Raw genomic sequence first — 25,561 nt, forward strand, 5'->3', positions numbered from 1 at the left:
TTGCGTCGCGCCTGAGTGGATGAGAGAGAAGGTCAACCCCGCATCTCGGAAGCGCGTATGCGCTCAAGAAGACGACCGCGGAAAAACTACATGGCGACGTGGCGTCGGCTCCAAGCGCTTTATTTACTATTGGCTGTAGGGTATATTGACCAGAAGCATTACATTCAGTTTACCGTCGTTAGGCCGTCCATGAACATCAACACGGAAAGCAGACAGCCTAGCCCATCATCGCACACGCCGAGACTCCAACACCCGCTCTATGAACAATTGCCTACATGTACATCAAGCCACAGAAGATTTGCTCGACCCCAAACTCCCTGACCGACTTTTCCACTCCGGCCCAGGCTGGACCCCAAACAGGGCCTCGGCCCAACTGCGTGGCGTGGGCGGAGGCGTCGTGGCTCTTGGGTTGGTCCTCGCATTTGCTGTCCAGATCTTGAGCTTTTCCAGGTGCCCGTAATCCGGTAGTTGCGTGGCTTTCAGGAAATCGTCGTAGCGTATCCAGAATAGAGGGTCGAGCCTGAGGAACTTGGCCTTGGCTTCGCGGGTTTCTGCGGCGTATTTGTCAGGGTCGTAGCCCTTCTCGCCTTGTCGTTGGAACAACGGATCCTCCGCCAGTTGCGAGATGTCGTATGTCTCGAGGAAGGCTTGGAGGTGGTCCTGGGTAACGGATATGTGCTCCCAAAGGGGGAACTCGTGACAGTCGAGTTCAGTGAGGCCGAGGATGCCGACAGCTTGGAAGCTCATCATCCAGAGCTCGTCACGCCGTGATGCGTCGCAGGTCGGATCGAGATCTGACAGCTTGACGACATGAACCGGAAGGAAGTTGTAGCCAATGCCGCCTTCACCGTTGCCCAAGTCGAACTGCAGAGGCCGGTTCTTGCCATGCTGGCATGCTCGCTTCAAGGCCCGTGGAAGCTTGTCGAGGCGCTCTTGATGCTCACGCGCAGCCTTTTCAGCGGCAGCAGCAAGGCGTTCCTTTTCCGCTTCATCCCGTGCTTTTTCCGCAGCCAACCGTTCAGCCTCGATTCTTCTTGCCTCCTTGATCTGTTCCGACGTCTTATCCTTGACAGGAGGAGTCGGTTCAGGCTCAGGTTCTGGTTCTGTGGCTTTTGGCGGAGCGGAGCGCGGTTCGCATTTTTCTTGCTCTGGGGAGGATGGAGCAGGCGAACTCCGGATCGTTTTCGACGCATGGTTGTTTTTCCTCCGCACGATACGACCTGGGCCCCGAACATCATCATCATCCTCGTCCGACGCGTCAGGAGACGTGCTTTCTCTTGATTGACGGTTCAATTCTCTCCTTGACATCAGACGTTTCTTGGGTTTGGACATTGCTTCTGAATGAGCAGTTTTGCTGGAAGACTTTTCGGCTAGTCGTCCTCGTGCTTCTCGCTCGTGTGTTCTTCTGGTGCTTTCCTGTTCGATGGCCCTTTTGCGCGGGCTTTTCTGAACCGACCGTTGTAACTCCGGACTCCGAATGCGCCTAGACTGTTTTGACTTCATCTTTTCGTCATACTTTTCCCTCAAGAGCGCGTAAATTTCCTCACCGTTTGGCGCATCTTGTTCCTCGGCAAATTCAAAGTAGGTAAGTCCCTCCCTGTTTCGTCGCGTTGGGTCGAAATTGTCTTGGGCCAAGAGCAACTTGATCACATCCACGTGTCCCTTCTTGATGGCGACCAGCATTGGCGTCTCGTTATGCTTGGCTGGGTCACGATGGTCGGCCGACAATCCCGACGCGAGCAGAAAACTGAGGATCTCGTCATGCCCACCCCGGGCAGCTGCAACTGCACAAGAAATGTTGGGAAGAATACCAAATGATAGCAACTCGTCCACCGCGCGCTTGTCGCCTGCTTCGGATTTAATGCGGAGGACCTCTGTGTTGTACTCATTCGGAAGAAGCGTCGGACCGGATACTTCTTCGACACTCCTCGGGGTCCTACCGTCAGTATCTTCATCGGACCCCTCTTTCCTTCGTTCTTCCATCGCTTTTTCCAACTCTTCTTTAATCTCGTCCGCTTCATCGGCGGTCGGATCCAAAAGAGTCAATGCGTTCTTGAAATGCTTGTTCTCGTACATGGGGTCCACCCGGGCTTTCCACAAGAGAAGCTTGACGACTTCCACGTGGCCATTCTGTGTTGCGTCGATGAGGGGTGTGTCGCAATCCAGCTTGTCATGGACATCTGTTTGACAGCCCTTGCCAATGAGGAACTCCACAATGTCTTCGTGACCATTCAACGAAGCTTTTTGAAGTGGAGTAACCCCGGCATTGTCCGGCGCATCCAGTTCATCCGGCGAATGGGCATAGGCAGCTTTGACGGCATCAAAATCACCTTTCTCACATGCCCGTAACAGGCGCGTTGCGCCAAATGCATCCCTTTTCATTGGAGGTGGTGCTCGAACGGGTGAAGTCATTGACCGGTGTGCAGTTCTCCTTGGGCGGGTAAGCGGCGGGATATTCGAATGCGGGTGAGGCGACGAGTTTTCTTCTTCTTCAGTGTCACTTGACCTCCATTCCTTGTCTTGTCTCGTATGCTCGCGCCTCCTGCGGCCTGTTGCGCTGTGCACAAGCGATTGAGTTGAGGCTGACCTCTTGTGCAGCTTGACGCCGGCCCCAAGCGGAGAAGTGGGCGGATGCCTCGAGTTTTTGATGAGTCCTTCAGTCTTGTACCTCTGGCGAGGCGGTTCCGAATCGTGGTTGTCCCTCAGCTTACGCTTCCGCGTATCGGCGATCGAGGAGCTCCTTGCGCGGTGGTCATGGCCTACTGGAGGGGAATGAGAATAATGACGTGAGCTGGATCCGCGTGGTCCTTGACGGGATTGGTCCTGATCACTGGAAGAAAACGCAGAGGAACCTTTTCGGCCAGCGGGTCTATGGCCATGAGAATGCATGTTATCGGTTCCATTGACATTGGCCTCACGGATTCCGTTGGGATGGCCAGGAGCGGCCGAGCCTCCACGTGCGCTGGCCTGTTTTCCGGAGCCTACGGTAACGACGCTTCGCGCAGACGGGATGTCACGCATTCCTTCCTCGCCATCGCTACGTTCGTGCTTGATCACCTTCTTTGGCCTCGCGGAGTCTTCTTTTTCGGTTCCGGAAAGGACCAAGGTTTCGGCCTCGGATTCATCCTGCTCAACGTGCGCGTCCGGCCCAATGTCCCCATTTCGTACGACGATGATCTGGCTGTCCTTGTCGGTAAGGGGAGGGGACGAGGGAGGAGCTGGGGATCTGACTCGACCGAAGGAAGGCTGCAAAGGCTGCGGCTCTCCGTTGCCAGAAGGATTCGGCGGCAAATGGTCAGCGACAGCAGCGCTACTGCTCATCACGGACTCTTATATCGCGCGTGGAGCCTGCCTCATGCTGGAGGGGGGTGGGACGATGGCCGCTGAGGAGGAGAAGCGCCAGGTGCTCAGCAGACCGGTGCGCGTCGAAGGGGGCGGCAAGAGTGGCGTGTGCTTTTTGAAATGGCAGAAGCAGGGCAAGAGGCGGTGAGGGATGGGATGCAGGCGCGTTGTGTCGTGAGGTCGTCGAGTCGTGAAGGCTGGGGCGAGAGGGTGGTGTGTACGGGGGAGGGAGCAGCGCGACCGAGGAGGAGGAGTTGTTGGAACTTGGCGGCCACTGGAACCGATTGAGTTGGCCCGCCTTATGTAACACGCTTGTGCAAGCGATGATGGCCGGGTCCAATTAATCGTGGCCGCCGCTCGCGACACGGACAGGGGCCTTTGACGGCTGCAGCAGCGGCCATGGCGAGGCAGGCGGGTCCTTAAGGGGCTCCGCACTGAGGGCCGTCAGTCGTCTTGAACAGACGTCCTGTCGCTGCCATGGCTCCGTGTCAAACTGTCAGAGAGTCGGCCAGCCGTCGGACTAGCGCACTTTTCAGCTGGGCCGTGTGCAAGATCACGGGCGCGACACAGGCTGAAACCCACGGCTCCCCTTCTTTAGACGCTCCACACTCCTCCCTTTCCAGTGGAGTTTTTCTGCCCGCCACGTCCGCTCTCCTGCAGCGAATGAGGCATTAAACCCCGTGTGCAAAAACCAAGGCGGCACTTTCGGCAATGGACGACTGCCTCGCTCCCATCCTCGCCCTCCGCCTACTCTTCTTGGCGACCGCATCAATTGTATCATGCCTTCTCTCTCTCTGCTGGGCTGCTCGGCCTGTGATTGCTGACATCGCACTAACCGCCAAAAGGTCCTGCTAGTGTACGCCATCCCACCCTTTCGTACACGCTTTCTGGCCTACGGCTCGCGCGCCCCGACCGGTCAGAGCACCCCAGCGTCACGCTCAAACAACGTGTTCGCCCGTCTGCTCGACCATCTCGCGACTTATCGCGTCCCGCACGCCTGGTTCACGCACTTCTACGTCCTTTCTGTCTTCTGTTCCCTCTTCTGGCTGTGCCAGTATGCGCTTGGCGGCAGCCTGCTGGGATCCCTCGCGAGCAAGGCGACACAAACGGGCACAGCCTCCATGTCCACCGGCCGGCTTCAGGTAGCTTGGGCTCTTATGTTGGTACAAGGCTTACGACGCTTGTACGAGTCCATCGCCCTGTCCAAGCCTTCTACCTCCAAAATGTGGATTACTCACTGGCTCCTTGGCCTCCTCTTTTACGGCGGCATGTCGGCTGCAGTTTGGATAGAAGGATCACCGGCGCTGCACGTCGCCCCAGGAGCGACATCGCAGCTGCCGTCAGACGTTAAAACACTCCTGGGAATAGGTCTCTTCGGTTGGGCTTCTGCGAAACAGCACGAAAGCCATGTTCACCTTGCCTCACTGCGCAAGTATACGTTGCCCACCCAAAGCTCTTTCAGGCATATTGTCTGCCCTCACTACACGTTTGAATGCCTCATCTACCTGGCACTGTCGTTCGTTGCTGCGCCCGAAGGCCAGTGGCTGAACAAGACGGTCTTGTGCGCACTGATTTTCGTCGCCGTGAACCTGGGAGTGACGGCCGACGGGACGAAGGAGTGGTATGCCGCTAAGTTTGGCGAGGACGGGGTCAAGGAGCGCGCGAGGATGGTGCCGTTCATCTGGTGAGGAGTAGCAGGGGGCAAGGGGCTAGCGCGCGGCTGGAGAGGGTTGTTGATATTGATTGCAAAAAAGTAGCGTGAGGCAGGGATTGTTGGGGGGTCGGGAACGGCACGGTTGGCTGGGGGCACGACAGAAAACAGCGTGTGGGAGGTTGCTTGCACGCGCAAATTTAAGCGTTGATCAAGACATGTTGTGCTCGGCGGTGCATGCCTTGTGTTCTATTGTGTGTGGAATGGGATGGGAAGGCCTCTCCAATTGCCGCGTTGATTGCATCATGCGCGTGGGCCCAAGCTTTCCAAGCAAAGCATCTCGGGTCCAGGTGGACGGAAAACGAAGGGTTGGGGGACAGAATCGTCCGAGCAACGGACGGCACAGTGGCCGCTCTGCTGCCCTCGACCTGCGCGTACCAGCAGCAACGCGTGCTCGCGGTCAATGGCCTCTCGTTGTTAGACAGTCCCCAGATTTCTCCGCGCTCCACAACCGCATCATCCATCGTCCGCCGATCGGCGGCGGGGGAAAACAATCAGGTGGCAGGTGCGCAAGAAAAACAAGCGCCGCTCTTCCTAAACACTGTCTCGACACACAATGGCCGAAGACGCGTATTGCACGGTGAGTCCCTTGGCCCATATGCCGCCGGCTACCAGAGCTAACTAGCACGTCGCAGCTCGTTATGAGCGATTCCTACCTGCCCGGTACGCTGTATACCTGCCCACACTCACCAAACCCACCGCGCTGATGCCCAGATACAGGTGCCTCCGTACTCGCCCATTCTCTACGAGATGCCGGTACGACGAAAAAGCTCGCCGCTCTCATCACCCTCGACACGCTGTCTGCCGACACCATCACAGAGCTCAAGGTTCGCCATGCCACCAATGCACCTGGATACGCTGCTAAGCAAAGTCAACAGGAACTCTACGACCACCTGATACCTGTCCAGCGCATTGGGAACCCGCACCCTGGTAACCTATATCTCATGGACCGAGGCGATCTCGCATACACCTTCACAAAGATAGCTCTCTGGAAACAGATACAATTCCGCAAAATCGTATATATCGATGCAGATGTTGTCGCCCTTCGGGCACCAGACGAGCTTTTCGCCATCGAAGCCCCCTTTGCTGCTGCTCCGGATGTGGGTTGGCCAGATGCTTTCAACAGTGGCGTGATGGTTCTCAGTCCAAACATGGGGGACTTTTGGGCACTCCAGACTCTAGCGTCGAGCGGCGATAGCTTTGATGGAGCAGACCAGGGTCTACTCAACCAGTACTACGAGCACAGGAATTGGCACAGGATCAGCTTTGCATACAACTGCACGCCCAATGCACAGTATCAGTGGGAGCCAGCGTACAAGTACTACAAAAGCAACATCAGCATGGTGCATTTCATTGGCCGGAACAAGCCGTGGAGCAGAGACAACAGGCCTAGCGGTGGTGCAGGAGTCTACAACGAGTTGCTGGCGAAATGGTGGGCCGTCTATGATAGGCACCTCAAGGCCAAGGTAAGGCAGTGCTACGGAGCTCTAGTTGCATCGCTTACTTAATTCCTTTAGGCACAGCAGTACGACTCACAGAGCATCATGCAAGCCCCGAACCAGATACAGCAACACGTGGAAAGTAAGCCTGGGAGGGCTAGCCATGGCACGGGAATACCGCACATGACAACATCCACAACAACTGAAACCCCTTTGACCGATCCAGCCGAGCCTGCACAGAACACTGGCCAAGACATTGCTAAGACGGCGCCAATGACGCCCACAAGGAAGTTCTCTGCCCCACAAATGGAATGGGACGCTACGCGGTGAGAACCTTGTCCGGCTGCATAGACGTGCAGGACATTGATGCTAACCCCGCATAGATCTGCACCTCCATCGGAGTCCCGCCCCGAAGCTTCCAACTTCCCCTCAGAGACATATACCTTCAGTGAGTCCAAGGAGCTTTTCCAAGCTCCTGTTGTCTACCCCGAACCACCCAAAGACATGTGGTACGAAGTGCCGAAAACAAAACCCAAAGTATCCGAAGAGCCTAAACCCATATTCCCATGGGAGACGGAGCGCCCCAAGGCTAGGCCCACACGTGTGTTCGCGGAAGATGCACCGCAGCCAAAACTCGAGCCACAGATTACCCCAGAACCTCTTGCAGTTTCCCAGAAAGAAGAACCGATCTCTCAAGCTTCCACTGCAACTACACCGCCAGAGGATCCCTGGCAATCCTTCGGTCAAAGCAAAAATGCATGGGACAGCGTTCCGGGCATTGAACGCTACGTCCGCGCCGTGCTTGGTGCGCAAACGAAGAAGGCTAGGCCGAGTAGCCTGTCTCTCGAAAGCATCTCGCAATCTTCTGATATTTTGTCGCCCACCGGCGAAGGCGACAAGGGCAAGGAACGTCACGAGAGCTTAATCTTGACAGACTTTCCTACTGCCGTCGAACGACCTAGCCTTCCGGTAACACCGGCCCCGATTCGCCGGCCTACATTTTGGGGAGAAGAGAAGAGTGAGAAGAGCCAGCTTCCGTCCGCCGAGGGCGTGCCGGATCAGGCCGAATGGGTATGTCCCCACTGTGGTTATTCTTCCAACGACGTTGAGTGTTTCCGCCGCGAACGTCGTCGTTCACCATCTCCACTGCAGTCAGAGGTTTCGCGCCTCTCGGCTGCCAGCACTGCCGCGGACAGTGGTTTTCCCTTTACCTATCCCGTTTCTGCTGTACAGAAAGCAGAGCTTCCTATGCATATCACTCCTGTAGCTTAGCTAGATTGCACCTTAGCGATGATGGGGCCTCGTGAGGAGGCCGTCGTCAGTGCTTCCACCCGAGTTCGATCGTCCGTGTGAATTACCTAGCAATGTAAAGCAAGACGCATAGCTAACATTTTTTTTCTTTTTCTTTCAAGGATCCTGCGGAAAAACTCGACGAGCTGCGCCGCAGTTCGCTCCTGGAGATTGAGCATCTCAAGAAAGCCTCGGCAGAAGCGGCCAAACCCACGCCAACCCGCAAGTTACCAGAGCATTCGTATCCTCGCGAGCGGCGTCGCAGCCACGAGGCCGTGCACCACAACCTGCCCCCGAGCGGCGAATCGAGCCCGCTCCGCTTACCGAGAAACACCCCACAGGCTGAGGGCACGGCCGCTGAACCCAGCAGCGCTGCAGGCGCAGGGGTCCAGCAGGGCGTTGAAACAGAGCAAAGCGCGGCCACAGAGGCGCCAAGCGCGGAGACGAGTGAGGGTAAGCCCGCATTCGCAGAGCCTGATTTTAAAGGCGACAAACCCACAGCTGCTCCGGAAGGCTTTGACGCGAGCGCCGAGACGGCGGCAGCGGCGCATGACGATGTACTAAGCCCTACGGAACGGTAGTTGAGGAGAAGGGAGAAGGGATTTGCTTTCTTGGTATCTTTAGGCATCATTGACGAGGTCACGAGTTTTTCCTGTGTTTCTACCCATGGTTTTCTCGGTATTTTTTTCAGCTTGTAATCGCTTCCTAGTTTTTCACCATAGCCTGCGTGGTATCAAATAGTTAGTGTTGTTAGTACATACATATCTACGTATTCGCAGCAGTCCTCTCTTTTTTTTTCTTTTTCTTTTGCAAATGGCACTAACCTAGGCATGGCATGGCGCATGGTGGGTGCCGGGTAGGGCTCGAGCGAAACGCATGGGCGCGCACAAGCAGGGATTCCCCCCCACACGGCCCGTGCTGCAACATCATGGCCGTTTCCATCGGTTGCTTCCTTCACGTGCAATGCGTTAATTGCTCGCATGCCGCCTGCCATGCGCCAGCACAGCCGTGACGGGTGTTTGACGATGTGTCGCTCATGCTTCGCTCCGCCCTAATTCGTTTGCAACCGTCGTCATCGGCTTTTTAACTAGGTTCAGCCTCCCGCCGCCCTAAGTTGACCACTATCCACCACCACCACAACCACCCTCCATCGCATCTTCAGCCATGGCTCCCATCAAAACAATCGCGTGGCGAAGCTTCATGTACGCCTATGGCCTACTTGCCGGCCTGCTGTGGATCCTCAAAGCCGTTTTGAACGGCTCTGCCCTCCAGCGACCAAGCAAGAAAGCCAAGCACGAGCTTGCTGCCGGTTCGTCCTGCTCATCATGGCCCCGCGCTCCTGTTGACATGTCGTCGTAGCTCGAGACAAGCTCTGGAACCTCTCCCTCGAGCCGCTGCCCGGCTTCAAGCACGCTTTCTTCACCACCGATGCCGGCGTTTCGCTGCATTATGTCGTCTCCTCGAGGCCCGTCTCTTCCAGCCCCAATCTCGTCATCCTCCTCCACGGCTTCCCGGACAGCTGGGCATTGTGGCGAGATTTCTTGCAGGAAGAGAGGCTGGAGGACGACACTGTGTATGTGGCCATGGATCTCCCGGGCTACGGCGGAAGTGACAATCTGGAAGAGTACAATGCGTATAACGTGCTTGAGGCCGTTGCATCCTTTGTCTTGGGTATGCGGGATGAGCATACATCAGCCGATGGCGTGGACTCGCTAGAGAGAGGACAAGTGCTGCTCGTCTCTCATGATTGGGGAGCAGCGGTAGCATGCCGTCTTGCGGCAGAGGCACCGCAACTAGCGGACCACTTCATCGTCACTAGTGTGGTGCATGTAAGCAGCAATAGCCTCTTTAAGCTTTACAGCATACGACTAACACCAACCAGCCGAGTCTCGTATACGCAAACATCCAATCTCGCATCTCGTCTGCGAGGCAGATGCTCTGCACCTTCTCGCATCACCCACTCTCATCCCGTCCTCGCATTCTCCGCAATGCCATCACCACCCTTTCCCCACTTGCCACTCAACTACTCAAATCTCATTACATATTCGTCTTCCTCCTGCCACCGGCCCTCCTTCGTATCATCAGTACTCTCGTTGGCAGCTGGTTCCTGCAAGCCGTCCACCGCTCCGCGTCAGCTAACGTTGACGTCGTGGAGGCTATAGCCAGTAGCGTCGGCCCCGCTCCAGAGCAATGCACCGAAGCACCCAGCACGGCTGCCGATCCCCCACCTGGAAAGGGTGGGTTGACATATCCAGCCGCCGTTCGTCAGCGGGCTCGCGCCTCTGACGCCGGGCTCTCCCAAAAGATCCGCTACTATCGGGAAGGCCTCACGTTCGGCGAATGGCGGAAGAGTCTTCAAACGATTCTGGCGCTGTCAGCACTCGAGCCCTCGGCTCCAATGCTTCAGCCGCGCAAAGACTCGGCCGCCTCGACCGGCAGCGGAAAGTCCACAGGCGGCACCAATGGCCCCGCATCGGGCTCTCTGCACCACCGGCGCCGCTCCAGCACCCCTGGTGCGCGTCCACGCAGCAACAGCCTCGCGGTCGGCGGCACGGTCTTCGACCCGAACCCGCATGGTGCGTTCAAGGCGCCTGCGACGCTGGTGGTCGGCATGCGCGACCTGGCGTTCGAATGGCGACTTGCGCTCGAAGGCATTGCGGAGTATTTGGGCAAGGGTGGCGCGGTGGTGAGTCTGGAGGGGTTGGGACATTGGTTCGTGAGGGACGAGGAGGGACTGCGCGTGCTGGGTCGTATTGTGCGTAACGCGCTGGGCGAGATGGACGGTGTGGATGGGGCGTCGGCGGCCGTGGTGAACGGAAAGGGCGCTTTTGGTGTGGGTGCCACGCCGGCAGTGGCTGGGGGGTTGAGAAACGTGCCCGGTGTGAAGGTCTTGTGGGAGGGGTAGGAGAGGGTGAGAACGGTTGGTACCAGATTGGGAGGAGTTGACCCGAGAAGGTAAGGAAGGACAGACTAGATTGTGGGGGGAATTGACACGGACGGATGACTTTGCACGGCCTACCTAGGTATTGTTATGGGGGGCGTCGGTGCTGCATTATTCATATTCACGGCTGCTTGTACGAATGCTTCTTTGTGTTGTTGTGGACTTGCTCGCTCGCTCGCATGCTTGCTTGATGCTGCTAAAATGGTTATGTGGATGTGTGTCTGCGGTATTTGATAGGTAGGCCGGTATGTGATATTTGTTATTCGTTTGCTTGGTCTTTTGATTAGTGGTGCTAGGTTCAGGCTGAGCATTTTGTTTGAAAAGTGTATTACGATAGCTACCGTGTTGGAAAATATGTTAAGTAACTCGCCACGAAACTAGGCAACTTAAAGTACTTTCGCAGCTTTAGTATTCGTATGGGATATTCTCGTGCTTTTCCGTGTCTATACTTTCGCCCCTTTTAAATAGTTCTGTATTCATGACCGAGCGAATTATTATAGGCACTCAAAATTATAGAAGTAGTACTTATGAGATATAACAGTGATGTTGATGGGAGTCTAGAGACCAGTGCTATGCCACAAGCCATGATCATCCTCCATACTCCAAGCTAAATACACAACGTTGCCTACAAACCAAAAACCAAAACCATCGAACCTATACCCTTCATCCAGTGCCAACTATATAGCGACCGACGGATAGTCTCTCCGCCAAATTGGCAGCGACATAACCAAAGGAATATGCGCGACAATAACCTAGCTATAAAAAATCTTAAACGCCGGGTCCAGATCACAAAAAATCACGGGTATGGAGCAAAGCAGGAGCAAGAAGAGGACGACAAACGAGGCGGCAACGTGAAAGTCCTCCATGCTGCAAAGCGCAAATCCCACACAGTCGCTCTGTCGCCGGAATTGCGCGCCGACTGCTCTTTCCGCCTCGTCGAGCGTCCGGCTTGGATACTGGCTGGGATACGCCTGCGGCCCGGGCACGTATGGCGCTTGCACAGGCGCGGCTGTGTATGCGTTATCGCCGTCGACGGAGGCGGTGCTCGCGGGCGTGAGCAGCGACGTCGCCTCTGTTGCGTCGGCGGGTTCGTGGGGAGGTGCGCGCTGCCGCCGCTAGGGGAGGGGGGGAGAGCTCAACCGTGCGGTGGTCCATGAGCTGGGTGACGGAGGACGCGCGATGCTTGTGTGTGCGCCTGAGGATTCGGTGCCGTATGTGCATTGTGGAGTGGGTTCGAGAGGAGTGTTTGGATTCACCATGCTTGGATGTGTATTCGTTCCGCTTTCTGAGCTAGCGGAAGTGGATATTCGCAAGGAGGGGAGGCTGATGCTAGGCTGTGAAATGTTGTTGGGCAGTCAAGGAGATGTATCGGGTTTGGGAATTAAATAGTGCCAGCTGCGAAGTGGGTGGGATTACCTTTGGGTGTGCTGCTTCGCTCCCATGGTTCACAGTGGGTTTCCTGACGCCTCCACCAAACAGCAGCCGCAGCAGTCCCTTTATGGGCGAAATGTTTTGTTGTAGTAGTTTGGTTGCGTTTCATCACTACTTGAGCCAGTCTCTGTCCAGTCGACGTTTGACCTTTACTGTAGGGTCGAGGATGTTACCACCGCACGTTGAGAGTGAACATTATTAGATCAACCAGATCTCGGACCTGGCCATTGAGTTTACCTTGAACTTACACAGTGTGCTCCCTCACTTCCTTCTATCTTCAATTTAGTCATACAAACCTAGGATATGCGAGCATTCCTCCGGGGAGGAGGAACAAGTAGACACGCATGCATGATCAACCCAGTACTTCAAACCTCCGAGTCCAGAATCAAGGTCCGGTAACTGTTACCTTAGACGCCACAGGAGCACATAAAAAAATATGGAGCAGGACATCACAAAAGGGAAGAGACGTGGTCGAGATAATGAGCCAGCTAGACGGATGTGGCGGAACTAGAAGCTTTAGCTAGTCCCTCGTGCGCTCAAGCCAAAGAACCTCGTAACCGCGTAGCCCTACCTATTCAGCGCCACTGATGGCGCAATAGTAAGCGTTGAACAGCGTACATCCCCGTAGCTAAGCCATGTCCGTGGGATGCCTCTCGTCATCGCACTAGCCTCACATGGTCAGGTACGAGCGCCACAAATCACACATGGATGAGGGAAGTAAGAGTATTACGTGACATTCGTATCTTTTTTACCGCCCGAAAGGCGACCAGTAAGATTGCCCTGAAGCACACATGGCTCAACGCCTGCCACACGCCACCCGTGTATACCGATATGCTTTGAAAGGAGGAAAAAAAAGTAGAAGTGAAAATGAAACACGAAAGGTGACCAAGTGCAAGGTACAACGAAGGGTACTAAGAGTGGGTCTTTTCGAAGACGACAAGAAGTGGCTGTGCTTGCTTTGGCAACGCTAGCCAATCTCTGAGCCTCCACAAATCCTTCGGGTTATTTAATCCAGAGAAGTGATCTTTATGGACGTTACACGCTGTAACCGATCGTGTCTCTGTTGTCGTCAAGAACCCTGCCGTACCTGCAACACCAGTCAGTCAGTAAACATGCCATTTACAAAAGCAAGGGTTCGGGAAAACGCACTCTAACAACAGCCTGAAGAACCAGGCCTCAAAGTCCTCCTTTCGCAGCGCCTTCTTTGCCCATTGGCGACCGCTGTCGGCCATATCCCTCGCCATCCGCTTGCCCACTTCTTCGCCCGAAAAGAACCTCATGACCTCAAGCCACTCGTCGCCCTTTAGACTAAGCGGAACGTAATGTTTCCATGGCTGAATCCAATCTGTGTGCCACTCGCGGAAGACAGCAATCTTGTGCACGGCGCTGTGGCTCTCGAGGAAAGCGTAAAAGCGACCAGAGAAGGCATTACCGTCCATGTCCAATAGATGCCTGGCAGTCCACGCCTCCTGAAAGTCGGCCGCATCGACCACGCGGAAGAACTGCCGCTGTGCGTCGCAATCGCCCGGGTCGCACTGCCCGACACCGCTGAAGAGCACATCCACCAGCTCCGCATAGTCTCGGCGCCAGACGGGTTTCGCAGTCCACGTGCCTGGCGAGCCCGACGCTTCTGGTGAGCTCCGTTGAACCATGATGAGCGCCTTTCCGGGTTCGTTAAGCCGCTGCACTACATGCTGTCGGTGCTGTCGGCGCCAGCCACCGTTGCGGCTGAAGCCGCCTGTCGTCGAGCCGCGCCAGTAGAGAGCGTCGGCCTTGTTTTCCCACACCGGATCACGGGCGCCTTCGTAAGTCACTTTACCGTACCAGTACCAGGGACTGGGATAGAGGATGTCTTGGTAGCTGCTGATTTTGCTTTGCGAAAAGATGGGGAAAAGCTCCTGCACAAGATTGAAGGCATTTGGCCGGTCGAAAAACCCAAAGCTAGAGGATAAGGAAGGCGAATTGCAGATATCGGAGAAGGCCGATTGGTTATAGACGAAGCCAAGTTCAGTGAGGGCGTATGCGGTCTGATTGTCCGGCTGGTTCTCGTCGAGGCTACGGGCTGGGCTGTCCGGAGAACAAGACATGCGCGAATGGGTCCAAGTTGCTTGATGGGCGAAGTGGTTAAACCGGGTGAACGGGGCTTCGTCAAGCCGCTTGCCATTGTTCAAGTCCTTTGGTCGCGGTGAAAAAGCGTTCTTGGGCTTCTGATTAGCGGCTGCCATAGGCATACGTTCATCCTTTGCCTTTTTGACGAGGCGCGACAATTCATCGTGTGGAACAACAACCCGAGGTTCATCGTGGATGTTGAATGCAATGTCCATATCCGGCAGGTAGGCGAGGAAGTTCTGGATCATGCCCAGCGTTGCCTCCCTTTGCCAATCTTGACCTCCTTCAATATGTGTCGCTTGCCCGTCCCGTATCAACAGCCCAATCAGAGCATTGTCAGGGTGACCGAGAGCTTCCCTCACGCGCGCACGAATCATGGCTGGCTCGAGCGCCCAGAACGGCAACAGAGAGTGATAAATAGTGTCGTATCCGTCGTCAATGAGTGGAACGCCCTTTCTCTTCGCAAACTCGAACCAACGGTCAAAGTTTGGCGGAGGCGGGATTCCATATCGGCGACGGTATTCGGCGACGGCTTCGTTTAAAGTCTGCGACTGTCTCGCCTGCGTCTGTTGGAAGTTGTTCTCTGCGTCCTCAACCAATTGCTCCACGGGATGTTTGTCTGTCGGGGGTAGCGAAAGAGGCTTGAGAGGTGCGGGGGGCTCGTCGGGTCGAATAAGCGACTCGGGAAGGTCGTATGGACGGAGGGCGGAGCTGCGAGATTGGCGGAGGTAGCTTATCGTTAACCAAGCGAGTGAAGCTACTGTGAACAGTGTGAGAATCTGTCTGACGAACATCTTGTTACGGCCTGGAATCAGGTCGGTAAACAAGACAGCGCCGGCACCACTGTAGATTAAGGCGAACCAAGAAACCTGGAAAGCTGGTGCGACATAGAAGCGAGCCGCAAGTAGGCCTGCAACGAACGTGTAGCCAGCGGAGATGGCACCGATCTGGCGGATCTGTCAAGGTGGGTATTAGCACATGGAGGAGGCAAAGGGCGTGCTCGCGCATGGCGAGTGCCACTTGCAGCCACAGCTCGCCGGTTTGGGACATTTGAGGAATCCGCTAACAACCGACGCGCAAGCAGCAGCCCGTCGGGCGCCCGATCCGAAAAGGGGAGCGTCATCCGGCAAGGCGATAAGATGCAGCTTTCCAGACCATCATCCCTGTATGTACTTACCAGTGCTATGAGCGCCAGGTTCTGTAGAGCTGCCGCAACGGCCATGCGCACGCCCTGCTGCATCGTCCAAAACCACCCCCAAATGCCCATTGACTCGACCCCTCCTGGTCTGTAGTATACCATGTCCAGCCTGAACGATCCGTCAAAGAGGAATGCGAATGCGAAGCACGCCGCCGCCGCAACGGCCGAGGCGTCCTTCAGGGACACCAGCCATGCATCCGTGTTGACAACAGTCATTGCACGCGGGCGCGTAGCTGGCCTAGCATCTGGACTTCCTCCATTGCCCAAGCCCTGCTTGCGGTCTCGTGTGGCTGTGGTGGCCGTCTCCAAGAGCACAAGAGCAATGCTCGTGAGCAGTACGCTGCAAAGGCCCAGCGCTGCGACGGGGCTTGAGACCACAACCGCACTCAGCCCGCCCGCTGCCGATACTGTAAGAATCGCCAACAAGCTCTGAGGGATATGAATACGCGAGTCCTCGGAGCTTTGTGATCCATCGTGTAGCGCGAAAGGTGCGGTCTTGGTGATGATTTCGGAGGCGCGAATCGTGAATATCGTCGCAGGTAACAACGCCTGTCAGGCCGGGTCAGGACATGCTCCGAGAAACAGCGCCGCATGCGGAGGGAGCCAACCTTAGTCCACCATATTCCCTCTGGGTCCCGGGCGGCTTGCTCGCAGACCTGCGCCAACGAGAGCAAGGCCCCAGCAGTCCAGCTGTACTTCCGCCTTATAGCATTCTCCGAATTGTCCCGGATGCCAGTGCGAAGGCTGGCATAAATCCACAGAAAGGCCCAGGCGGTCGATGTGACGAGGAGCGAGTGACTGATGGAGCAGTAGCTGGCAGAGACGGCGGAGGCAGCGATTAGGGCGACAGTAAGCCAGACGGAGGACCGCGCGGAGATGGAACCCAGCTGCGCTACTTGCGGTGGCAGCGCCAGTTGCATTTGGTGCGAAGTGATGTCGGGAAACGGCCAGCTACGGGCCTCTTCATGTCTTGTCGGCGACGCGTCTGTATTGCGAATCACAATCAAGGCTGGAGGCGCCGGGTGGCCATTGCCTTGGCGGTGCGAGGGGTGATGGCTGGACGTAAGCTAGATCCAGCCCGCTCCCGCCTGCAAATGCGCTCCTTTTCTCGCCATTCAAGATGCCAAGCAGCCATCGTCACCAATTGCTCGTGCCGTGTTGTCCGTCATCCTGTGGGCCTCGACGTGAATTTAGGCTTTCTCTCGGGAGCGGACCGCTCAGCCTCATGGGTCGTTTCTGGCTGCCACAGGCCGCCAAGTGCTCGTCTCGGCATAAGCATTGACACATGTGACGGGCTTTTGTGGCTCTGAAAATCTGGGGCGCGTGGCACCTACTGTAAGCCTCGCTGTCCTGGCCTTGCGTAGGTTGATGGCGAAGCCGGGTGAATATGAGCAGCGAGTAGACGGACACACAAAGAGACAATGGTATATACTACCAGAAATTCGCAAAAAATAGGGCTTGGTTGTCCACACAAGAGATGTCAATCTTTTCTCATATTCGCCCTCATCCGGGCCTGCCCTTGTCGTACTCGTATTTGCGTCTGAGCTTCTCTCCGCAAACAACCTCGGGGCTGGGAAAGATCTCCGGCACCGCGCCTCTTTCTACACGGTATTGCCATTGTAGTATCACCAACATCGCTACCTACCCTTGGCAATGACATATCGCAACTGTTTGTAACTCTTGATGCCCGTAAGCGCTAGTGGTGACAATGATCCTAGGCTGTCTATCTCCCGTAGCTCTCTATAAACTCTCGGTCGTTTACCTGACCGCTCATCGTCTAAATGTTATTGTCTTCAGACACTGCTGCCACAAGGAAGTCGGCTCATGCCACCCAAAGTTACAAAAGGCACTCGGTGACTTCTGAGCATGCTTCATACATGCCTGGTCACTTTTGTATTATACTTTGGACAGTGTCGGTTGTACAGGTTGTCACCTCACAAGTACGAAAAGGCCTTGACCGATTCTTTCGGAAAACTATCAATTTGTTAAAGACTAATGTAGAGATGAGATGCCTGCTATTAATATCCCGATAATTACTGTACCTGATGCTGAACGGAAACCCAACCGTAAACTCCCCATTACCCGTTATCAGATGGTAGTCATGCTTCGGCTAAACATCAAACAAAGAGAAAGGTTGTACTTCGCGGGATTGCATTAAATCCTAGCACCGACGATGGAGAAGAAGTTCGATTGTGAGACATGGCTGGCTTTACCAGTCCTCTCATCGAAGATTTGACAGCCAAAGTGCTCCGCATGGGGAGGAGTATAAACTACGGATTCTGTCAGTGTCTGAGTTTCAAAACTGAAAGCAACCCTTACGATGTAGCGAGACTGCAATGTTTTCTGGATCCGAGTTGGAAATTCGGTGAAGACCCAGCTGGTCCGACATGTAGGTGACTTGGTTCTCATGGTACACTGTCTCCTTCTTGATCATCGGAGGTGCTGGCTTCCCTTGCGCGGCAAGTGCCTGATCAGGCCACTCGTACAGGGTTTCTCTCAAAGAACCTTTCAGAACTTTCATCACGCAGTGGGCGTTGGCGTGGCTAGATGGTCTATTAGTGGCGCTGTCGTGAGGTGATTGCGTGCTCAAGGGGGTGCCAACTCATGGATCATCGAACCCTTGCCAGGAGTCCAAACCAGTATGAGCCTACGGGGTCGTTAGTCGCGACCGGCAACCCTGAGATGCAAAAGAGGCAGCAAAGCGTACAGGTTTGATTTGCCATTTCCTTTGTCTACAAGATTCCTAGTGTAGTTTCTGCTCTTGTCGCCCAAGGCGTACCTCTCCCACTCGGCAGATTTGGAGACATAGTTCTTCATGATTTCTTTCAACTGCTCTGGGTCTACGTCGTCCGAGTCTATGCCGGAGGAGGGCCCAAGGACCCTGCTGAGCTCCTGGACAAGACAGTGGAAAGCATCCGTGTCGGCTGCTGGTTTGGAAGCTACCGGCTTTGGGGCCGGGACGGCAGTCTGGGCAGCAATCGCCATGGCTGAACGAGGAGAGATGGGACAGCGGACGGAAAAGGACCAGGCGAATAGAGGAGGGAAGGGTCTGGAGAGTACTGGGACTCTCTCCTGAGTTGCGGGCTAGTTATGCAGTGATATCCGCGGGGGATCCCCCCTCCGGAGCTCCAAGCGACGGGCACGAGACAACTGATACGTGCCTCCGATGACGAAGTCGCAAGTGCGTACACGTCCGTATCAAGGCAAGCCAGGAACGGGAATGCAGTTACACAGTCACAGCAGGAGCCTTTTCTGAGGTCATGCGGCAGCGTCGGGAGTTGAGGCGTGCTAGAGCCTAGAGTTTCCGGGCCACGCTTCTGCAGCCGGCCCACGGCCAAAGCCGAGCCCTGACCCCACTAAACTTCTGATTGGACGTCATTCTTGTCCACGTCCCTCGTCAATTATTTGCACGCGCAGTCTTTGACACTCTTTGCTGCGCAGCCCTAGACGCGTCTATCCGCGACAGCAAACAGCACTCCGGCAACATGTCGACCACCGTGGACAAGGCAAGCGCGGAAACGGCCCCTCACGTCGGCTGCAGCTAACATGCGCATGTACAGATCAAGGAGATCGAGGCCGAGGTGGGTGCCAGTCCAATCGTTCGTTGACAGCGCAGTCGCTGATACCGCTCCTAGATGGCCAAGACTCAAAAAAACAAAGCGACGTCGTTCCACTTGGGTACGGCTCGGCTGGCGGTAGACAAACTCGGACGTGCAGACGGCTGATTGGGCCAACAGGTCAGCTCAAGGCGAAGCTTGCGAAGCTCAAGAGAGAGCTTCTCACTCCCAGCTCCAGCGGTGGGGGTGGTGGTGGTAAGACGGCCTATGAGCCTGGGAAGCGTCAACGATCGAGGGGCTTACATGAATCACAGTCGGTTTCGATGTCGCCAGGACTGGTGTGGCCAGTGTGTGAGTATTGCCAGCCAGCCTACACAACATGATGGCGAAAGACTGACGGTACGGGCAGTGGTTTCATTGGCTTCCCGTCCGTTGGCAAGTCTACACTCATGAGTAGACTGACAGGGCAGCACTCTGAGGCTGCAGCCTACGAGTTCACAACGGTTTGGCGAATCCTTTCCCATGCCTCCGAGATAAGCAATGAACTGACGCCCAAGAACAGCTTACCACGGTTCCTGGCCAAGTCATGTACAACGGTGCGAAGATCCAGATTCTCGATTTGCCCGGTATCATTCAGGGTGCGAAGGACGGTAAGGGTAGAGGTCGTCAGGTCATTGCAGTCGCAAAGACTTGCAACCTTATCTTCATCGTCCTGGACGTCAACAAGCCTCTCACAGACAAGCGTGTCATCGAGAACGAACTTGAGGGATTCGGTATCCGGATCAACAAAAGCCCACCCAACATTGTCTTCAAGAAGAAGGACAAGGGTGGCATCAACATTACCAATACCGTGCCCTTGACCCACATTGATCACGATGTAAGGCCGGCCGTTGCCGCTGCATGCGAAACGGAAGCGCTAACCAGCCGCTGCATAGGAGATCAAGGCGGTCATGAACGAATACAAGATTTCCTCGGCGGATATTGCCATCCGCTGCGACGCCACGATCGATGACCTGATCGATATCCTGGAGGCGAAGAGCCGAAGCTACATTCCGGTCATTTACGCGCTGAACAAGATCGATGCAATCACAATCGAGGAGCTGGATCTGCTCTACCGCATCCCTAATGCATGCCCCATCAGTTCGGAGCACGGGTGGAACGTCGACGAGCTGCTGGAGCAGATGTGGGAGAAGCTGAACCTGCGCAGAGTTTACACGAAGCCCAAGGGCAAGATGCCCGACTACACGCAGCCAGTGGTGCTCCGCGCCTCGGCGTGTACCGTAGAGGATTTCGTAAGTCCATCCTACTTTGTTTGGGGGCCTCCCCACCGTTCTGACTCGCCAAGTGTAACTCCATCCACAAAACCATCGTCGAGCAGTTCAAGCACGCGATTGTGTACGGCAAGTCGGTGAAGCACCAGCCACAGCGCGTCGGGCTCGCGCATGAACTGGCAGATGAAGACATCAGTAGGACCCTCGGCCCCAGGTTTAGGCAGGGCGCGCAGCTGATTTCCATGACTAGTCACCATCATCAAGCGCTGATCGGGTGGGCCATATCAAATACTTGGGCCCGGCAGTCTGGGTGTGGCGCCGAAATTTCGGAGCAGATCAATTTGGACGATTGTCGCGTCCGAGCCCAAAAGGTATGGGAAATGCACGGCGCCCAGGCGTCAATCGGGGAAAGCGGTGTTGGGAGTGGAGTTGCAGGAGCTTACCGAAGGCCCTGTCGGGCTTTTTTATTGATCGACGGCAACGGCTTTTGCGAGGACGTCGACGCCTGACCAGGCCGGACCGCACTGGCCGCCGCGGAAGCAGCGCATTGGCAACACGCACAGGACAGTGCTCTGGAAGCCATGGAGTTATTGCTGTTATTGGACGGGGATTATGCGGCCTGGCTGGCCGTCCATTTGGCGGGTATGGAGGGTCGAAATAACACGAAGATGATCTTCCTGGTTTTGCGGCTTTTTCTTTTTCTCGGCCAGTGATTCGTGGACGTGGAAGAATTGCAGGGGGGGCGCTGAATGCCACGGCCCTCGGCCTCGACGATTCAACAGGCCGCGGCCTCGTCCGGGCGCCAAAACTGACGTTGACTCCGCTTCTTGCTGACACCCGGGCCAGCGCGGCGCACGGCCACCGCTATCATCATGGCTTGATGTGCGACGGCCTGGATTGAGCGCGCCGCCCGCGCAGCGATCTTCGATTCGTGCAGCCAGCCCAGGACATCATCACCAGGCACCGCGCCTCCCTGCTCTCTGACGAAAGGCCGCGCCTCGCTCCCTGGGCGGGCTGGAGTAACACGCCACGCAGCAGGCACAGATCTGGCTGATTAGCCGGCATGTACAGGTACAGCAGGCCAAGTAGCTTAGTAGACGTTCGCCTCGCTTTCCCACTGGCCGCCATGCTGCTATGCCCGATCCACACGCCCCAACTCGCTAATAGCAAGAGTATCGTCTCGCAAGCCCCCCAGCGCGCCGGCAACCCAGCCCTTCCCCGTTTAAACCATTCCCCATATGCCGTCCAGAGCCCAAGCTCGAAACAAAAACAGGGGCCGTTTGTGCATCTCGTCCCGCTTCTGCACCCGCATCGCACCGCACCGCAACGCGCCGGGCCTTACCCTTACTACTACTACTACCACCACCTCGACTCTCTTGCTTGCTCACCGGCTGCACATGTGAGCGCCGTGTTTCATCCTCTTACGCGTCGTTTCCTTGCACCGTGGTGCCGTCGTGTTTCGCTTCGTCAGGAACCATCATCTTTTTTTTCTCCATGCATGCATGCACGCTGCCGCTTCTGTAGCCAGGAACAACAATTGCTCGGACGCAAATGATATTTGACTCCTGATACGGCACCCCGACGAAAAGCACGGTTCGCAGACAAAAAAACATTCAATCAGATGGAAATGGAGCACGAGCAGCACCACGCCCCGGATGCCGGATACCACGACACCACCGGGCAATGGGTCGAGCAGAGCAACGCCTATCCCCACTCGCAGCATCAGTCTCCCGTCAACGAGTACAATGGCTTTGCCTTCACCCCGCTGCCAATGGAGCCCATGTACTCTCATGGCATGCCGCCCCCGCGGACCACTCACCAGCAACTTCAACCTCTGATCATGCCTCAGTGGCCGAGCATGTTGACTGGCCAGTCCAACTATGCTCAGCCCATCTATCCTTCCCCGCCCATACCTCAGCACGCTGCGGCCCCGACGCCAGTGCCCGCGCCATCCACCCGCTCCTCCTCCACGCCCCGGAAGACCCTGACCGACAACGACCGGCGGCGCATGTGTCTCTACCATGAGGAGAATCCGACCGTCAAACAGACAGAAATTGGAGGTGAGCGCGACCAGGGCCGTGTTCAGAAGCGTGCGTGCGGCTAACGGTGTTTTTTTCGAACAGCCATGTTCGGTGTGGAACGAAGGTAAACGCCCGCAAAAGAATCCCGGGTTGCGATGCATGCTGACAGCAAGTAGTACCGTGTCCAAGGTTCTGCGACAAAAGGAAAAATACCTCTACCAAGATGACGGGAGCCGCTCGCCCATCAAGAGGTCGAAGGGCAAATTCCCGGACATTGAACGAGCACTGGCCAACTGGGCCCGAAACCACCAGAAGCAGGGTCTGCCTCTGTCCGACGAGCTTATCAGGGAGAAGGCGAGATTCTTTGCCGCTTCAGTGGGCAACTCTGATAGCCACTTGAAGGCCAACAGCACCATTTGGCTCGAGAAGTTCAAGCAAAAGAACAACCTTTTGGGCGCAAAGTCGAGAAAGAGCTCCGTAGCCGAGGGTTCCGAAGCCTCCAACCCGCCTTCGAACGCGCACACGCCGAATTGCATCTCTCCCACGTCGCCCAACGGAATCACGTCGCCGTCGCCCATCACCCTCAGTTCGGTGAAGAGCGAGGAGAATCTCAAGACGGAAAGCCCCGAGAGCTATGGCGACCTGTCCAACGGTCACCGCCCACTCCACTCGCAGAGCAACACGTCGCTGTCGAGCGTCTTCACCGACGCCGCAGGGTCGACATTTTCGGCCGGTCCCACGAGCCCCACCTCGCCCTTCTTCACGCCCGACTCGGCGTGCGGGCCCAGCCCATTCATGCCCTCGCAGCAGGTGCGGGTCCCACCGGGCAGCAGCAACAACAACAACAACAACAACAACTCGCAGCGACCGCGCAGCCAGACGTTCCCGATAGCGCTGGGGATAGATCCGTACGGGTCGCCGCCGCCGTCGTCGGAGGCGGAGACGCCGCGCTACCTGAACTCGACGACGCTCGAATCGCCCATCTCGGACCCGCCTCTAAGCGGCGGGATGGAGGACGTGCGTAGCGCGCAGCAGACCAAGTCGATGCAGCCACCGCCGCTACCTGCACTTGTGCCGGTGAGCAGTGCGCAGCAGCAGCAGCAGCAGCAGCAGCAGATCAGCCCGATCAGCCCGAGCAACAGCAGCAGTCCGTTCGCGCCGAGCCACGACGACGCACGGCGCGCCCTCGAGCTGGTCATGAGCTTCTTTCAGCAGCAGCCGAGCGGATTCGTCGAGCCCCAAGAATACGTGACGATTGGGCGGTTGATGGAGAAGCTGAAACTACAGCGCGGCAGTAGCGGGGAACAGCTGCCGGGCGGGCTGCACCGGATCCCAGAACAGGAATTTGGGCGCAAGTGAAAGCAGGCGCCAGCTAATTGTCGGCTGCCATGCAACACATGTCCCCCATTTTCTTGACAATTCCCTTTTCTATTAGTCTCACCACCACTGCTTCTTTCTTGACCTTCTTTCTCTTGGCTGTTCGACTATCATCTATTTTCTTTCTCGTTGAACTTTGGCGTACTTGTGGAAATACCACCTCTTTCCAGGCGTTGTTTTCTGACACACACACCATACCACATACATGGCAGAAGACTGGCGCGGCGATGGGAGACGGAAAAGGTGAACAAAGGATATACAGGACAACAAGGCGGGGCGGGGCTCTCGGCACGTATACAACACTCAGGCACATACTTACAGCGTGTGGGATAAATGGACGGATGGATGGATGGATGGATGGATGGAAGCATAACCATCACCACCAGCGGCAGCAGGCAGGCAGGCATCCATGGCTGCTAGATCCACACACGCACACCGCAATTTGTCGGACCGCCTAACAAGCCGATAGTTTCGGGTACATACGGGTGCTAAATTTTCGGACTTCTATCACAGCTCCTTCTCTTATTTCTATTGTCTCGTTATTCCTCTGCTTCTCCCACCACAGCAGTCCCTTGCGGGCCTTCTTCTATTTTGTTGATCTCTTCATTGTCTCCCGTTATATATCTCAGCCCTTGCTTTTGAATCCAGGAACAGGAAGGAAGGACGGGACGTTGATATCCCTGTTCGAGTACGCTGCTTGTTGGTTTTTACTTATTTACTTTTCTTCTACTCCGTATATCTCTCCCACGCGGCCGACCGAAGCATACTCATACTCGGCGTCTCCTTGGTTTAGCTAGCTGCTATCTACGCACCCAGCACCACAGCACACCACCATTCGAACTTTCATTGCTTTTTCCCCACCACGTCTTTTTCGCTTTTTCCTTGCAAACAAACACCTTCATCCTCGCCGCACGCAAGAACGAGTACCTAGTTGATCAGCACGGCGCGTGCGCTTGCGCCATTGTCGGACGGTCGGTTGTCGTCGTCATTTAAAGGGGACCTGTCACATACAGATTGGAACGCGGAGGGCAACACCAGCAGCAGCTACGCAAACGGCAAAAGCAAAAAAACGACCGACACAAAAAAAGAAAACAAAAAAAAGGTATACACAAAAAAAGAATCGTTCCGCTCGCGCGGGCCCGCATCTTTTCTCCTCCTCCAACCATCCCATCCGCTTTTTTCCTCCCGCTTGTCTTGGCTAGGCGGTTGGTCGTCTTGGGCGGGTGTTGCTGTCGTCATGGTTGCTGCGCTTTTCTTTCTTTCTCTGGCCTGGTCTGGTCTGTCATTTTGTGTGCGTGAGAGACGTCGGTCGATAGCGTGCGTAGTGCGGTGTGGTGTGGTGTGGTGTGCGCACTGTAGCATACGACGTAGCATAGTATACCTAGCATACCTAGCATAGCATAGCGTGCGTACGCAGCAACTACCTAGACTACGCCTCTCTGTCCATGCCATCCTATCCATTCATTCGTCCCCTTTCCTTCCTTCCGCCCACTCGCTCAGCTCGCCTCGTTCGCGCTCGTCCAAACGCCAAAACGCTGCGTGCCACACGGTGCGACCACACGGCCCGTCATCTGCGTCACCCACCCGCTCTCGCCCGCTGCTGCCCGCTGCCCGCCGCCGTGCCCGTGGCTACCCGTTGCGAACCGGTGGGTTCGGGGCGTGGTGTTTGTGTCGCACTCGCGGTCGTGTGGGTGTGGGTGTGGGTGCTGGTAGAGGTAGCGGTACTTGGGGGTGTGTATGTTTGTGGTTGTGCTGTAGAGAGGCAGTTACTGTTGTTGCTGCTGCTGTGCTTGCTTGCGTGTTTGCGTGTTCTGCTGTATATTTATCTATACCGTGACTATTTCTCCTCTCTCTCTCTCTGCATTACTATTAAG

General features: G+C 56.0%; 9 protein-coding genes across 9 annotated transcripts; 5 read left to right on the forward strand and 4 right to left on the reverse strand.

The window, feature by feature from the left end:
* Positions 1-91: 91 nt before the first annotated feature.
* Positions 92-3,749, reverse strand: K452DRAFT_289613 (uncharacterized protein). Its single transcript, XM_033540859.1, has one exon. The coding sequence runs from the start codon at positions 3,319-3,321 to the stop codon at positions 283-285; it is 3,039 nt and encodes a 1,012-aa protein (XP_033395327.1). The 5' UTR covers positions 3,322-3,749; the 3' UTR covers positions 92-282.
* Positions 3,750-3,964: 215 nt separating this feature from the next.
* K452DRAFT_289614 (uncharacterized protein) lies at positions 3,965-5,226 on the forward strand. Its single transcript, XM_033540860.1, has 2 exons — positions 3,965-4,116; positions 4,188-5,226. The coding sequence occupies exons 1-2, from the start codon at positions 4,054-4,056 to the stop codon at positions 5,028-5,030; spliced, it is 906 nt and encodes a 301-aa protein (XP_033395328.1). The 5' UTR covers positions 3,965-4,053; the 3' UTR covers positions 5,031-5,226.
* A 383-nt stretch (positions 5,227-5,609) lies between these two features.
* On the forward strand, positions 5,610-7,764 carry K452DRAFT_232046 (glycosyltransferase family 8 protein; the record flags this gene model as incomplete). Its single annotated transcript, XM_033537204.1, has 6 exons — positions 5,610-5,633; positions 5,689-5,716; positions 5,774-5,880; positions 5,932-6,543; positions 6,622-6,818; positions 6,876-7,764. 6 exons carry the CDS (start codon positions 5,610-5,612, stop codon positions 7,762-7,764), a joined length of 1,857 nt encoding a protein of 618 aa, XP_033395329.1.
* A 56-nt stretch (positions 7,765-7,820) lies between these two features.
* Positions 7,821-8,680, reverse strand: K452DRAFT_62943 (uncharacterized protein). The gene has a single exon (XM_033546933.1). It carries the CDS (start codon positions 8,411-8,413, stop codon positions 7,877-7,879), a length of 537 nt encoding a protein of 178 aa, XP_033395330.1. The 5' UTR covers positions 8,414-8,680; the 3' UTR covers positions 7,821-7,876.
* K452DRAFT_289618 (uncharacterized protein) lies at positions 8,581-11,106 on the forward strand. Its single transcript, XM_033540861.1, has 3 exons — positions 8,581-9,091; positions 9,142-9,611; positions 9,665-11,106. Exons 1-3 carry the CDS (start codon positions 8,947-8,949, stop codon positions 10,685-10,687), a joined length of 1,638 nt encoding a protein of 545 aa, XP_033395331.1. The 5' UTR covers positions 8,581-8,946; the 3' UTR covers positions 10,688-11,106.
* Positions 11,107-13,157: 2,051 nt separating this feature from the next.
* K452DRAFT_63016 (glycosyltransferase family 90 protein) lies at positions 13,158-15,309 on the reverse strand. Its single transcript, XM_033546934.1, has 2 exons — positions 13,304-15,309; positions 13,158-13,241 (listed from the first exon to the last, which is right to left on the reverse strand). Exons 1-2 carry the CDS (start codon positions 15,055-15,057, stop codon positions 13,190-13,192), a joined length of 1,806 nt encoding a protein of 601 aa, XP_033395332.1. The 5' UTR covers positions 15,058-15,309; the 3' UTR covers positions 13,158-13,189.
* Positions 15,310-17,410: 2,101 nt separating this feature from the next.
* Positions 17,411-18,732, reverse strand: K452DRAFT_275050 (uncharacterized protein). Its single transcript, XM_033539216.1, has 4 exons — positions 18,169-18,732; positions 18,064-18,108; positions 17,781-18,004; positions 17,411-17,731 (listed from the first exon to the last, which is right to left on the reverse strand). The coding sequence occupies exons 1-4, from the start codon at positions 18,444-18,446 to the stop codon at positions 17,616-17,618; spliced, it is 663 nt and encodes a 220-aa protein (XP_033395333.1). The 5' UTR covers positions 18,447-18,732; the 3' UTR covers positions 17,411-17,615.
* Positions 18,733-18,834: 102 nt separating this feature from the next.
* K452DRAFT_275053 (uncharacterized protein) lies at positions 18,835-21,043 on the forward strand. The gene is made up of 10 exons (XM_033539217.1): positions 18,835-18,967; positions 19,022-19,042; positions 19,097-19,139; positions 19,199-19,273; positions 19,333-19,369; positions 19,428-19,521; positions 19,581-19,895; positions 19,954-20,310; positions 20,364-20,484; positions 20,540-21,043. Exons 1-10 carry the CDS (start codon positions 18,947-18,949, stop codon positions 20,557-20,559), a joined length of 1,104 nt encoding a protein of 367 aa, XP_033395334.1. The 5' UTR covers positions 18,835-18,946; the 3' UTR covers positions 20,560-21,043.
* Positions 21,044-21,916: 873 nt separating this feature from the next.
* K452DRAFT_310553 (uncharacterized protein) lies at positions 21,917-23,669 on the forward strand (the record flags this gene model as incomplete). The annotated part of the gene is made up of 3 exons (XM_033543345.1): positions 21,917-22,379; positions 22,413-22,434; positions 22,487-23,669. The coding sequence occupies 3 exons, from the start codon at positions 21,917-21,919 to the stop codon at positions 23,667-23,669; spliced, it is 1,668 nt and encodes a 555-aa protein (XP_033395335.1).
* Positions 23,670-25,561: the final 1,892 nt, after the last annotated feature.

The sequence above is a fragment of the Aplosporella prunicola genome, assembly GCF_010093885.1.
Source record: "Aplosporella prunicola CBS 121167 unplaced genomic scaffold K452scaffold_19, whole genome shotgun sequence".
Taxonomy (NCBI): Eukaryota; Fungi; Ascomycota; class Dothideomycetes; order Botryosphaeriales; family Aplosporellaceae; genus Aplosporella; species Aplosporella prunicola.